Here is a 15,885-nt window from a genome sequence, read left to right on the forward strand (position 1 = left end):
ATGGAGTGGATGGGATTCAGCCTTAACTATATAAGGTGGGTCAAGCAGCTATATAGCAAACCGCTAGCTCAGGTGAGGGTTAATTGGGTGCGATCACTCCCCTTCCAATTGCACAGGGGCTTCCAGCAAGGATACCCATTATCACCAATGCTCTTCGCCTTGGCATTGGAATCGCTGACGTACTGGGTGTGCACTGGCCCAATTGTGAGCAGTTTCAAGTGGGGAAGAGACTGGTAAGAGAAGATCTCCCTTTATGTGGATGATATCCTGTTAGACTACTCCATATCTTCCACTTATACAGTACTTATTTGAGATACCCAATTAATTGGGGGAAGTCTCTCCTCTATCCCCTGTGTGCATGGACTGCGCAGCACAATCTCTCAGCAGGCCTCAGAGTGGACATGGTGGGCTTTAGATATCTAGGCATCTACATTACTTGACAGCCTGACCTATTCCTTACGGAAAATCTCTACTCAGTATTGGACCAATTTAGAGCGGAGGTCCAGCACCTGTTAGTCCTTGGCAGGGCAGCAATGTACAAAATGATCACCTCACCAAAATTAATTTACATGTTGCAGAACATGCCGCATTGGGTGCCGCTAGTATTATTCCAAAGAGTAAACCAGGTAGTCCGCCAGCTCCTGTGAGATGGGATCCGGCCAGGATAGCAATGAATAAGTTCATGAGGGGGTGGTATGCTGGGGGCATTGCCCTTCCTGACTTCGAAAAGTACTATTGGGCTTTGCTAGTGATACTGGTCAATGAGTGGGTCTTTGCTCTTCTGATGGAGCCTTCGAGCAGGGCAGACCGCAGAACCATTGGCCCCAGGGGCTTTCCAAGGGCACTCTACTCCAAGCGGGGTTCCATATCTCTCGTGCCTCTCACGAGGGTCAAGACTTTGATATGGTGGAGGGCAGTTAGATTCCTGGGGGGACACTGAAATTACACCTCTTTGGGATAGCGACACACTGAGGGACATAGGGTCCTTTGAAGGGTTTACAGAATTGAACCTGATAGGCATCTCGTCGTTGAGAGATGTATCAAGGGGTGAATGAAGTGATCACCTGGGAAGTGTTGCAAGCAGAATATGACATGGCCCCCAAAGGAAATCTTTAGATATCACCAGTTGAGGCATGCATTGTGGACTCATGTGAAGAAGGGACAACCGCTTGATGAATCACCACCATTAGAAGACAGACTGCTGACGGATGCGATCCTGTGCTACTGCTGCACCACGTGCCGCTGGTCCCCAAAGCTGTCTTGCCCACCCCTGCGCAGCCAGGCATCACTTCTCACCTGCCAACACTGGTGTGTGTCACGGAGGGCCCACCACTTGCAGCTGCAATCTCCAAGCCTGAGGCCCCCAACCTTGGCAGCCTCCTCAGACCATCACAGCCTCCGCGACACAGGCCAGCAGTACTCCTTTCTCATTGACGTACTCCACCGGCTGACACAGCGGACCAGTAGGTCACACATTTAATTTTTGCTGAGTTTATATCACTATACTCCCTTCGATGTGGTGCCACCAATGCACTGCATGGCATCCCAAGCACACGTGTCTGTGGGCCCTTGCTGATTTCTGCCTTCGGCCTACACTACGGTCCTGCAGACCTCAGACCAATCCAATGCAGTCCGTATCAGGCAGGACACAGCATTGTCGCAGTCTGCACACCCGCTCAGCTCTGGTGCCACTACCACCGTCAGCCACATATCTCCTCCAAATGCCATTCCAACGTCGTGTGTTAGAGATCCAGGAGGAGACGGCTGTACAGCGGTTGACCCGCGCTGATCACTGCCTCTGGCCTACAATGCGGTCAACTAGGTCACACTTTTGGAACTGAGTCTTGATATCTTCATGGCAGTGTGCATGTCACAGTACGCAAGGAGAGGAGTAAGAGGAAGACGCACTTCAGTCCGGAGGAGAAAAGAGTATCCGTTACGGGGGTGATGGGACACTACCAACAGCTGCACTGGAGTCACTAACTCTGTGCATTACAGGCCTACGACACGTGGCTGTGGGCCACTGCTGACCACTGCCTCAAGCACACACTGCGGTGCAGTAGGTCACACAATTGGAACTGAGTCCTGCTCCCTTCATGGCAGAGTTCATGTCATTGTACAGGCCTCATCACAGACTGCATACCCTTTCAGCTCTGGTGCCACTAAGGATGTGCCCCGAAATTCATGGGCACTGTCTGGTTGAACTTTGGTGGCATCTGAGTCCATGGGCTGGGGGTTGTCTTTATCATCATGTAGCTGATACTGACATGGTGGTAAAGAGCGAGTCTGTAGCATTCAACTCCGCCATTTGCCTGATTCTTGATGCTTCTGCCTTCTGCATCATGCCCTGGAAGGACACTTTCCACTGTCCCCCGCAACCCTCCATGACATTCACCTTGGATATCGACGAGTACCTGCTCAGCTCGTGTGGCCCTACTTCAGTGCAGCGCAAGTCACCGTCCCGTGGCGGTGTGCCTGTGGCCGCCGCAGTGCAATCTGGCCTCTAATTATGTGCAGCTCAAGTCATGGACCCTTGCTGTTTGAACCTTGAACTGCTGATTGTCTGATCACTGTTGTGGTTGTTGCCAGCACCAACCAACCCCTGAGGGGTGGCTTACACTACCCAATACCCATCCAGCACAGGCGTCACTGGAAATGTGACCCTGGCAATAAAAGGGGCCGGGTGCACATGGCTGTAGCCAGTTCCACAAACTCACTAAGTGTGTCGATGTGATCATTGTGTATGCATGCGGGCCCCGGGCCATACCACATTACATTGTGCTGTGTACAGCGGGCACAACTATGTCACCGCAGGCAGTGGGGTAGACCTGGGACATGTAGCTGTGTCATATCTCCCTGTGCGCGTAAGTGGACAGGCGTACGACAGTACACCATAGGGATGTGGCTCTTCCACACGCAGATCTGGGTGTGGTTAAGTTTAGGCCTTGCCAAGGAAGTGACTAATGCATGTGTCTCTTGTAGTGTCTGTGCCACCCGTCCCGCAATGGACAATGTTGCTATGTGGCATGCCCCTGGAGTGCGGGTTCAGCCGAAGGGGTACATGAGTGAGTGCATGCCCACTCGGGGTCAGGGATTACACATTCCAGCTGCTGTGTTTGTCGCTATTAGCGCAGCATGAGTGGAATGTCTACCCTCAACTGCATGGCGAGTTTAGCCACGCAGGTGCTCTACATCTGTGTCAGCCCTGTCCTTACAATGGGCCGACACAGACCAGGCCGCCCATCTTCAGCACACATCATCACTGTGTCATAGTCAGGCTTGTGGGCATGTGCAGACAGGCATGACAATAATGTGCTGTAGGGGTGCAAGTGATGCAACTGCGCTGCACACACTATTGACTATGCTCGGGGGGAGGGAGGAGCAGCAGTGAGGCTATGTAAAACACATTGATGCCGCTCATTAGCAACATTATATTGTAACAATGGTCCTTAGAGAAACACATACATCACGGAAAATTAAGTATAGACCAAAATGGGCGCTATATTCAACAGTGTCCAGCCAGACACAGAATTTAATCAGATAAATCAATTTTCATTATTGGCAAGAGCGACAAACAATAGAGCGGGATGCAGTCCTGCATCCAATACAGAAAAGAAAGGACAAGTACATACGAACAGTAAGGATTTCAGGCAAGAAGCAACGGAAGCTTTGATTTGTTTATAAGATTAAACAAGCTATCCATAATAGAATCCACACTAATATCACACAATGGTTAAATGCGTGGAACTATTCCATAGGTCGACGACGTTTTGATCCCTTTCAGAAGGAAAATGGGATCATCATCAGGACAATTAGATTAAATGCCTGAGTATGAAGACACTGCCTTAGAGTGGTTTGAGCTCAAGTATTCTCGTTCAGTATAGGAGAAGCGAAACACGAGTGCCTGCTTGGCTCAGCGAAGAGCCGATAAATGAAGTAATTAAGCAGTGTCAGATTGCTGCTGGTGGGCAAAGCGTGCCGTTTGTGAAAATAGCCAAAGTAATGCTCGCAGCAGGTTTAATGACCACAATTCCGCCAATAAAGTTGCCGGTACCAGATGTACGGGCGGCAGTGACCCAGTCAGAGGTTCCAATTGCGTGATGGCTCATTAGCAACAGGCAGTTCATGTCATACAGGAATCATTAAGTCACACATCTCACACACCAATGAACCAGTGAGCCTGCCAACACATCATGCAGTGCGTAGTCTTGACTCGTGTCTCTATGTACTGTCACAGGTGACCAAGGATATGCACTCGGAGTTTGGATGATGACATCCCTCCAAGTCCCGAACACACAGGTCCGGAGGCAGTACGATTTGGCACACAAACGCACCGGGGGCATCGTGGAGCACACATTTGGTGTGTTGAAGTCATGTTTCAGGTGCCTGAATGTCACAGGTGGAAGGCTCCTGTGCAGCCCAGACATCGTGTGCAAGATGATTGTTGCATGTTGTGTGTTGCATAACATATGTGTATGCAACAATGCCCCATGGATACGAGTGCCAGTTGCACTAGACGATGATGATGAAGGTGAAGCAGGTGGACCACACCCACTGCAGCTGCAGCAGGAAGTGCCCACAGGAACAGCATCATTGACAATTTCTTCACATGTTGATGTCACACTGTGACAGTCCTTAGCAATCATGAGACAGTACGATGAATGACCACAGGCACAGCGTGTGCAAATAAATGCATTCCAAGACACATTCCCTGTGTACATGTCACTCATTTGTACAGGCACATCACTCAGACAAGTGTGGGTGCGACATGTAGTGCTAGCAATTTTGGAATTTGTTGATTGATGGTGGGTGAGTCACCTCTGTGCAGTGAGGCTGTTTAGGGTGTCACGTATTCGAACTGCCAGTTTTGTGTGTCACAGTAGGTACGGTATCCCACTCTTCGGCATTCACATGTGTACCAATTCATTCCATTTTGGCTGTCATTTGTGGCCTACAAGTGACAACAGGGCTTCTTTTGGGCTCTGATTTGTACCGACATGATGCAGGGATGCACCCTGTGACTCAAGTCCCACAACATGGGCAACATGTACATTAGGGGGAGTCACTGCCTCTACATTAGTCCATGCTTTTATTATTGTTTGGTCATGGACATGGCACATCTGTGTGCAGGGGGTGTTGATTGTCCCTCCGCAATGTGAAGAGGAGATGAGGCTTCACAGTGTGTTCCATGTATGTTTCCACATTGGCGCAGGTTACATACAGATTGCATGTCAATGTACATTGTGACTGTTTGTGAGGGGATGCCTATCTGTTGCGGGACAATGGTCATTTGTTGTACATCACAGCTGTGGGGTTGTGCTTGTAAGTTGTCATCTCACCGTATTTTTTACTCTGCTTTTATGGAACATTTTCCCACATGATGCCTGGGAATCGCAGGCTGGTCGCTGGTTATCGCTGATGTTTGTATCACGATTGTTCTCATCGCTACTATTTTTGTGTTGATGTTTCACACTTTTCCGGCGTTGCGTTGGTTTTAACGCTGACATTTGACGCGTTATCGGGAGCCTATCGCATGGTACCGCCGTGTTGTGAATACGCCGTTAACACAGCGGTGTTTTCCCATGATAGACTGCGATGTGCAATGTTGCGTTATGCTTATTTTACGCTGATTATCACATGTTCTTGAGAATATCCCCCTATATGTACTAATGTTTCTTGTGGCCATTTGCATAGTTTACAATTAGAAACTGGCCACTGCTGAATCCATAGTTGCATGCCCTCTTTTGTTGGATTTATTCCCATTCGTAATTTAAACAATTTTTTTTAATCTTTGCTGAGAAATGGGCAGTCAAATATGGCTGAATGTGTAGGGATTGGTATGAGTTAATCACATACAATGCATGATAATGTTTCCCTGCTAATGCACTTTTTTCTAACTTGAGGGATTCAGCTTCGATCAGTTTATTTTAAATTAACTTATAGTTGGGCATTTTCAAGTCTTGCAGCGCAGCTTGAAGACCAGTATCCCTTAGAAAGGTTAAGATATGGGATCCCAATTTGGCAGCATAAGCAGACTTGTCTATTTCCAACTAGCAAATGTTCCCTAGGGATGCAGGAGTTGATGACAACATAGAGACCATACATTTCAAAAATTCTATTTTTGATACCAGGCACTGTCTCTGGAGACCAAACTCTAGTCTTTATCCCACTTGGCCTACTGCTGTGGCAATTCCAAAAGTTGCTTTGAAGGCCTTAACCACCAATAGATCTAGGAGCTTCACATCTTTCCCTCTGGAAATGGGTGAGCCATATAAAAGGGTTGGCTGTAACTTGGCTTTCATGACTTTAAGAATATAGTAATATTATTGAAAATTCAGCGATTTCTTTAAGCATTTAAAAGCGTGAATTAAAGTCACAGTTTTTGCCCTTAGGTCCTTAAAATGATATTTGAAAGAAACTCTGTTATTAAACACCACCCCTAAGTATCTATAAGTTTTAACAACTTCATTTGGGCCTGCTCTGGCCCTCCATGTATTGAACCTCTGTTTAATAGATCCAATTTCCATGATTTTAGTTTTTTTAACATTCAGGTCAAGTCCATTTATTTGTATGTAATCATCAAAGTCATGTATAAGTCTTTGTAGGCCAATAGGAGTGTGGCTCACGAGGATAGTGTCATCAGCATATTGAAGGTAGCTGGTTTGCACTCCTCCCAACCTAGGGGCATGGGTATTAATGGAGTCCAGATGCTGAGAAAGATCTGATCAAAATAAATTAAAAAGGTAAAGAGCATGAACACAGCCTTGCTTTAGACCATTATATGTTCTGATTTTTATTGATAAGGAACTATCATCACCCAACCTGAATTGAACCCAGGTATCCGTATACAAAAGGATAATAGCCTTCAAAAATTTCCTTGGGATGCCCCAGCCAAGCAATTTTATCCATAACAAATTTTGAGGCACTGAGTCAAAGGCTGCCTTTAAATCAATAAAAGCAATATATAATTTGTGTTTTTTTTAAGACAGCCCGCTCAGCAAGTAACGTTAGTGCCAACAGGTTGGTAGTGGTGGATTGGCCCTTCTGCAAAGCAGTTTGGATCAAGGATACTTTTCTGTGTTGCCCAGCTTTCCAAATCTTTCAACAGAATGGAGGCAAAAACCTTTGCATCAACGTCAGTCAACGAAATTAATCGGTAATTAGCGGGATTGGCAACTGGACCCCTTTTATAAATAGGATACAATATGCTACCTTGCCATGATGCTGGCACAATCTCCAGTGTCAATACTTCGTTGAATAATTTATATAAAATTCCAGCCCACATGTCTACATTGGCACGGAACAGGGCATTAGGCAGCCCATTAGGTCCAGGAGCACCATTTGCGCGAAACCCACGTAGCAAAGTCAATATTTGATTACAACTTATACAATTCTAAACTAAAACTTAAATCAAAACTAGAATAACTAAGTTGGACAGTGGGATTCATCCCCTGGCACTCACCACTCCCCATATCAATAGTTGATATACTATTTTCCCCATACCAAATCGCATAACTGGTTGATTTACCATCTGGTCCGCTGTGCCATACAAATTAGTAATAAAAGTTACCCAACTGGTTTCCGATCTATATTTACACAAAATGCCCTGCAGCCTCCCCTTTCAACCTTGTTAATTACTGCCCAAAATCTTTTTGCATTATTTTGTTTGAAGGCAGATAGTAAACTGTTTCAAAGCCCTGATTGATATTTAAGTTTAGCTTTCCAGACTTCTTGTTTATAAACTTTTCTAAGTTCCTTCAAATGTTCTTTATACACAGAATAGGACTGATGGAAACTATGAGCATATGCCTCCCTAACAGCCATATTAAGCAATCTCTTTACCTTAAATAACTTAGAAGTAAACCAGAAGTTCTGAGGTTTCAAAGGGTTATTAACTTTTCTAACATGTTGGGCTGCAAATTTCCCCACCAGGGACGTTGAAATAAAGTTCCATTTGCCAATCATATTCATATCCCCCAGCTCACACTGGTCACCTTCCTTTATTAATGTTTTAGCAGCTTGTGAAATATCCTCTTCTTTAGCTGTATGGCAGACTAACCTCTTCAGATTAGATGAGGAATGGGCCATGTTGGGCAGTTCATTAGGTCTAGGATAACATTTCACCAAAAAGTTAAATGTCACAATCTGAAGGTTATGATCACTTTCAAGCCAAGGGATTACCGTATATTCAGACATTTTGATCTTAAGTTGTCTGACATAAACGTATAGTCAATAATTGATCCTAGTTCAGAATTTTTTAAACGTGGGGATGGACCTAGATTTTACTTTTAACTGCCTAGACCTAGCCTCGGGCCTAATGTCACAACACTCTTTTGCAATTCTGTCAGTCTTACCATATACTGGGGAAAACCAAATCAGTTGCGAATTAAAATCACCAGAGTCTATAATCAGGGTGCTGGATTATTAATGTACTTAAAATATCTCGCAAGATGCAAGATATACAGCTGTGCAAACTTATTTTTTCTAACAAATTTATAAACAAAATACCTCTAACACCATTGATCACACTATTTCTTTTTGGCCTCAGAAGTCCTTTTTATTGACTTAGGGCATCAATTCATTTTAATTATTTGCTTCATACACTTTTTTAAAACTTTTTTGAGAATTTCCCTCATCGGATATATTTACACATCTCCTACACATGAAAACATTTTTATACAAAAACACTTATATATAAAACATATACACAAATGTACTATTTTAAACACACTCAAAAATAGTTAGGCACAAATATATATACAAGATATTTGACAAGACACACTGGACAGTTGTATTACAGGAAAATTTTTGGTTCACAAAATGAATCATAATTTTTTTTTATTGTCCTATACTCTTAGAAACATAGTGTACTGGGACCAAATATATCTAGGTCCTCAGAATATCCTGACTTGGGGGTCCTGTATAGGGTCAGAGACTATTTCCACAAACTAGTATGGGGGAACACGTTGATTACCACTGGATTGCCCAGAAAGGATCAATCTCACTTTTTCCTAGTTTGCTCAGAACCACTATTTGGTCAGTGCTGACACGTTTTGACCTTATATGGATGGGACCGAACACTCCGTGTAATAAAAGTCTTCTTCAGGGCTGGACTCTAGTTTTGATAGGACATCTTATGCACCCGGTTAGTACTGCAGTATGCCGATATGACGGCTTCCTGCCAGGCTTCTGTAGGTTCAGGCCTTCCAATATTCGCGCTTTTTTCTACTACGGAATTCCTTTTTTCTTCTGACGTTTAATTTAAAGGCGAATTCCATTACTTGTACAGGTAACTCAAATCTTCGGCGTCTTCGCAAACCGTTGGTTACTCGGGCGGCAGAGATTGCGTACCTTAGGGACCCATTGAATATAATTAGACTAGATTCAGTATTATTTAACACAAGACATTGTAACCAGCCCAGATCGAAATCCACTACCTCCACTACTAAATTTATGTCAACCACAATGTAGCATGACAGGCCATACTTTGCACGGGCTGACTTATTCGTTCCCATTGCCAGAAGACTATATTCATTAAACCCAAGCAAAGGATTCATATGTTCGCTATATGTTTCTTGAAGTAATAAAATTGTAAATGAATTTAGAAATAATATTGTATCGGGGTCAAACAATAGATGGTTTAGCCCATGAACATTCCAAGAGCATAGTTGTATTTGCTTAGCATTAACATCTGTAGCTAGGGACATTCAGTTACTATCTCCTCTGGGCAATTTCAGCAGAGTAGCTGGAAGCCAGGACCAATCCTCCATTCGCACATTATTTTTAGGTAGCCACTCACAAATTCGACCCCCTGTTTGTGAGTTGGTAACCAGCAGGCCAGAGCTGCAAGATTGATTAACCGATGGGCCTGATGCACCTCTAAGAACTGGATTTGGCTTCTTACTTTCGGCTGTTATTCTGTCCTTATCCACCTTAAGGGCCAATACCTTCAGAATGGGGAATAATGTACACAGGTCCAAATCTCAACCTTAATGCCACATTCCATAAAATACAAACTTGATTCTAAAATTATGGTCACAATATCATTTGAGGACCAAGTGGTATTAGTGGACTCTCGTAGAGTGTTTGGCTGTATTTGTCTAAACTGCACTGACACCAAATCAGTGATTTTAATAAATGATAATTCAGGAATGGTTGAGATTATTTTCAGAATTAGGCTCCAGTTGAGACTACTGTGGGAACCCTGAGATTCATACGAACTATTATCCTGTCTGCAACATAAGGAGCTTGATGGGCCTGGTTTACTATCTTTTGCTAAAGCGTTATTTGCAAATATTTTTTTTTTTTTTCAGAACAAGATTTGCAAATATTTTTAATGATTTTAGACACTGAGTGACAATAGACTCTAACAAGTCTGCTGAACTTGACCCATTCGGGGTATGTGATACTTGATCTTGGGACACGAGCCTGGTCCCCTGAGGATTACTGTCAAACCTAATCTCCTCTCCCAACTAATGCCTACCATATCCAGCTTCATTATACCATTGGTGGTGAGAACTTCATTTTTTCTACCATTTGCAAATGCTGAGCCCTACACCTTGAAAGCATCAATAGATCTGTAAAAGATTCCACATCTTCTTGGGCGCCATCCTGAATTGGACATTTGTTAATAGCTTTATTAAAAAAGGGAAAATAATCCTTAGGTTTAGCTGCAGTGACCAGCAAACCAACCTTTTTCTTGCCCTTTTAGATAGTGGAGGACAATCACTAAGACTATCCCGAAGCTTGAACATGGGGATTTGACAATGAGTGCTTACTTGATTTTCTTGATTCCATGGTGAACAGGACCTTCAACGATTTGTGCATCTAAACACAGACTGACCTCAGCCTCCCCACCAGCCTCCTCTGGAACCCTAGAATTATCACAACACATATTTACCTGGAGTTGTTGCTGCTTCATGTTCACACTAGGTACACTAACTCCCAATTTCTTATTGCATACTGGAGTTCCATACAGGAATGAATTCCCAGATGTTTTTTTTATCTTTGTCAACAAGTGAACCTACTATTTTAGGGAGACCTGACAGTTTAACCAAAATGTGAGAACATGTGCATCTTATTAATTGGTCATTAACCTCAGTCTGGGCCTTAACCACCAAACCTGTTAAGTTTTGTAATGATGGTTGAAGATAGTTATATTACATATACTAAGGTAGCTACGGTGGGGTGGGCGGTGGCCTGGGGCTTGCGGGGGGTAAGCAGAGGGAGAGTCTTCCTAAGATGCTGCCAGGGTGGGACCGCAGAAAATGGGGGAATTCTTTTCCACAGACACGGGGGGTGGGTTGGTTGGGTGGCGGTGAGTTTTGGTGCTGGTTGTTTTGAACCTATCTTCCTGAATGACAGGCATTGATGGGAGAGGGAGGGAGGTGTTTAATTATTTGGTCATTAACCTCAGTCTGGGCCTTAACCACCAAGCCTGTTAAGTTTTGCAATTTTGTGTCAATACCGGCCACATAGACTGCTAAAGTGTTTAGAATTTCCACCTGTATTTCGAGCTTATTTGAATGGAAATCAAGTGCAGTAGTTATAACATTAATTGTATTTAACAAACTTTTCCGCACACCAATATTATCAACACTTTTATACATTGTAGGGTGCTCATCAGGAATAGGTGAAACATCATATTTATCTAAGAACGAGAGATCTGCAGAGTTCAGCGAGTTATAAACCTGACCAATGATCTGAACACCATGTTGACTATTTATTGTTTTACTTTTTAAAGGGATTAGGATTGAATGATCATTTTATATCTGATCGTCACCACATATACCTGGCCAAATGGACTTAAAAAAATCGTATTATTTGTTATTTCCAAAACAGGAAATCCTAGACTCTCACATATCTTCTCAGCCCCCCACTTACGCGACGGAGATAATAAAGGACTTTGAGCCACTTGATTCACCAGCATATCCCCCAAACAGATAACAGATGCATCACTTTCATTTGAATGCTTATTACACTTTGATATGTCCCAAAGAGTATCTTCTGCCTGGTGTGCTCAGTTCATTCCAGACTGCATCTTCATTTGGCTAGATGTCACATTTAGCTGCTCGGTAGAAGGAACATTGTGGACTTGAGCTTTAACTACTATTTCATAAGGGCAATTTGCTGCCACAGGTGCATTCAAGTTTAAATGCGTAGAACCTGACAACTGTTTCCCACTAACCCTCAGTTCATCCCTGTGAGATACAGAGTTGTCGCAAACTGCCTGGGCTTTAGATAACACATCTTATTCGCGGCTGGTGATGTTGGAGGCAATTTGGCATCACAGTTACCATCACATTGGGCACCACCTTTCTGTTTGAAGAAGTCATTTATACTTGGCTGGGAAATTAAATGTCTAAAACATTTTAGGCATAAATTGGTGAAATTATTTAGAAAACAATTTCAAATAATTGTTTGAAAGTTAGAATTAGTTTACAAAATTGTGTAAGAAATGTGTTCGGATTAGTAAATCACAATTTCTAAACTGAAGGACTTTTAAAAAGGTTTCTAAAAGTTTTAAACTACCTAACTATTTCCTAATGTTTATTTTGAAAAGGGTTGTATTGATATTTTTGTTGATAAGATGTGACAAAGAAGTTTTAAATACAATAGTTTTCTAGCAAAAATGTTCTACATGTTATTATGCATTTTGAATCATTCTACATATGTTTGCTGCTAAGTTATAAAGTGTGTGCAGGGTCTTTAAACAAGTCAGAATTGTTTGTAATGCACAGAGTTATGCTTTTCAATTATGAGCCCTGGGATCTAGATACAGATTTTCCTATTTAATTTCCACAAATATCTTATTTGAATATTTATATTATCTTCTTCCTCATATTTAAAAGGAGAATTGTGGGCGAAAATATTTAATAATTCTAACAAATTCGTAATCCAGTGTGAATTTTAGTTTTCATAGCCTCCAGCAAAGCATAATTATTTAAAAAAATTCTTGTGAGGAGGTATACTGCCAGTTTGATGGTGACTATGTCTTTCTCATACCTCTTTTTTAATATTTTTCTCATGATATTTCACATCTGAACTTCTCACAAATCCGCTGAACAATATCCTCCACTGGTTGAGCTTTTGATTTTTTTTTCCGGTGTATAGTCTCAAAATCTCAAAAACAGCACATACAATCTGAGAGAACCGATGACAAGGCGCATGTGGGAAAATTTGAGTCTTCATTACAATATACGGAGTCTGCTTACAACCTTTTTTTTCTTAACAACAAGCATAATGAAAAACAGTTTATCAATGTACATAAGCGGCAAAGAAACCAACTCAATGTAATTCAGAGGGAATCCCTTTCTTTTTAGCTTGCATTCTTTGATTTTTACATGTTATCCTTCTAAAATGTTACTGTACCCCAAGACATTACGCAATCATCATTTTGACCAAATCGGTCAGTATTTCAGATAATGCATGGTTTACTGAGTGATCACTGAGACTGATTATAATGACAACATGTTAGATTGAATAATTAAGTTGCACTACATTCCTCATACTCACCTTGGGTAGCTTCCCTCTATGAAGAAACACAGGAATTGCATCTCGGCCTGCATTTTTTGGTATTACTTCAAGGATTTCCACACTATCATCGGCCAAGTAGTAGTGCAAAATAAGCTCTCTTAGGTCACCATACATAGAGGATGTATCATCCCATATGCAATAGAACCGCAAAACATGCCTGTCATGTTCCAGGAACTGCTTTAATGTGTCCATGCGTTCATAAGGACGCAAAGGTTGCATGGCATCTTGTTCCTAAAAACAAACAAAACATAAGACATTAGTGACTTTAAATTTAGACAAGACGAGTGCTAACACTGGCGAAACTCTTAGGTTTACGCATGAGTTGAGTTGAGTTGAGCAAGAGACATGAGAAATGAGTTGAGACATGAGACATGAGAGACGGGCATACGTTCGCGCTTTATAAATCTCAAAAATAAATAAATAAATAAATTCTGAAAAAAAATTGCTAAAACTTGGAGTGAACTAATGACTTTCATTTTAGAGACAAGGGCTGCTAACACTGGGCAATTTCGAATAAAGTGCTATTAATACTGGGTGAAATATTACTGATATTTATATTCATAGAAGAGGATTGCTAAGTTTGATAAACATTTTGCCAGGAGATCTCATGTTGGGATCATGATAAACAGCTACCGCTAGTTAGGCAGGCAATCCTACCTAGATAGTTGCCACTCAAAATTGACCAAGATCCAGATAATGAAACAGCAGAAGTACGGACTGCCCACTTTGGACCATTGTCCAATATGACTGATAAAGAACACATGTAACATGAAGATGGTGCCATCAAGAACAAGAATCCCTACTGCATGTTATCTACACTTGCCTGAGTGCACTTCTTTCAAAGCGCAGGCTCTCCTTCATCCCTACTTCAACCATTTGGGAGTGCACAGTTGTAGACAATCCGTTATTGAGTGCTCTAATGGGCTTAACTTCAGACTCAACACTCAGACCATCACATTTTAGCCATCACTGTAAAAAATTCTCATCTACAACAAAGTGGTTACGTATGAAAAAACATTAAGCTAAGACGCTTATGAGCAATCCTGCACATTATCCATCAATAAATCCTCCCTGTTAGATATTATGTGTAGTTTAACTTCAAGGGATTCCACACTGACATATGCAAATCCTGTTATGAATTATATAAATCAATGTATACAACGATTGGGAATTGTTCAGTGTCTTTTATCTATGTTCTTTTTATATATAATCACCGTTGGAGCACTGCTTCATCTGCATTATTCTGTTGATTGTTATAATAATACACATTTGTAAAGTGCGAACAATCACCCGTAAGGGTCTCTAGGCGCTGGGGAGCGTCAGGAAGATTAAGCAAGCTATTGCCCAGAGTCACATGGTGCTGGGCTAATCTGCCGCCGGAGCCGGGGATCGAACCGTGATCCCCAGATTCCAGCGTCAGTCGCCCTGGCGCCACACCTCTCCCTAATACACTTGAATGGAGTGAAAGCATTACAGAATGCAATCTATATCAGTACTGTGTTTTATCTTCTTTGTAATTCATTTTGGTCCAATGAATAAGTCTGAGTAACTCTAGGTTTCTTCTAAGACACATGAAATGGTACCACTTTTGAATGAGTGCCACAGCACAAATGTTATATAAATAGATACCTACCCTGGTCCATGTGAGTAGATAGGGCTGTCCATGTTATTTAAACACTCCACTTTATCTTAAGCACTGGCATATTGGCACTTTAAGAAAAATGGAAGTTTTTAAGTAAAACAAGCACAATCATGCAATTGTTGCTTTTGCTTGTTCATGCAGCATGCACTCAACATGGATTCTGGCTGTGTATGGGTTGCCATGCAAAGATCAAGTGCATCAGTATTTTAAGACAAAAATAAATGTTTAAATAAAACAAGCTTAATAAAGAATGTTTGGCTTTTGCCTGTTGTTAGACCTGGCATCTTTTGGGGTGTTTCCCCTGTCTTTTTTGCTTTCTGACCTTCAGGTTTTGATTGTGCTGTACATCGTTGCTGGATTAGTGTCCCTGCGCACTTTCTCACTGCTGTTCAGTGTTAAAGCGCAAGTGCTCCTGCTGCAAATTGTGGTTATGGATTAGAGTTTCTATGATTGTCTTATTTGATTTACTACCAAGGGTCTCAATATGTTGTTGGTCAGAGTTGCCTCTGACCGACATCTCTGTGATTGCGGAACCGACTGACCTCTGGTCGGCCGTCCCGACACCACAAATATGATGCGACCACACATGGTGTGGTAGCAAACTCCCATTTCTCCATGGGAGCTTGTGCAGTGGACGTAAACCGGCTGGAGCACAAGCCCTCATAGAGAAGTGGGAGTTTATGTAAATCCATGCACCGCGTGGAAGG

The 15,885-nt window shown here is 42.4% G+C and overlaps 1 protein-coding gene across 1 annotated transcript in view; it reads right to left on the reverse strand.

The window, feature by feature from the left end:
* Positions 1-15,885, reverse strand: part of EFHC2 (EF-hand domain containing 2) — a 381,628-nt gene that overhangs the window by 242,510 nt on the left and 123,233 nt on the right. Inside the window, exon 5 of the mRNA XM_078656188.1 lies at positions 13,516-13,767. Coding sequence (XP_078512314.1) covers positions 13,516-13,767 — 252 coding nt within the window. The remainder of the gene's footprint in view (positions 1-13,515; positions 13,768-15,885) is intronic.

The sequence above is a fragment of the Lissotriton helveticus genome, chromosome 8 (genome assembly GCF_964261635.1).
Source record: "Lissotriton helveticus chromosome 8, aLisHel1.1, whole genome shotgun sequence".
NCBI classification, from domain to species: Eukaryota; Metazoa; Chordata; class Amphibia; order Caudata; family Salamandridae; genus Lissotriton; species Lissotriton helveticus.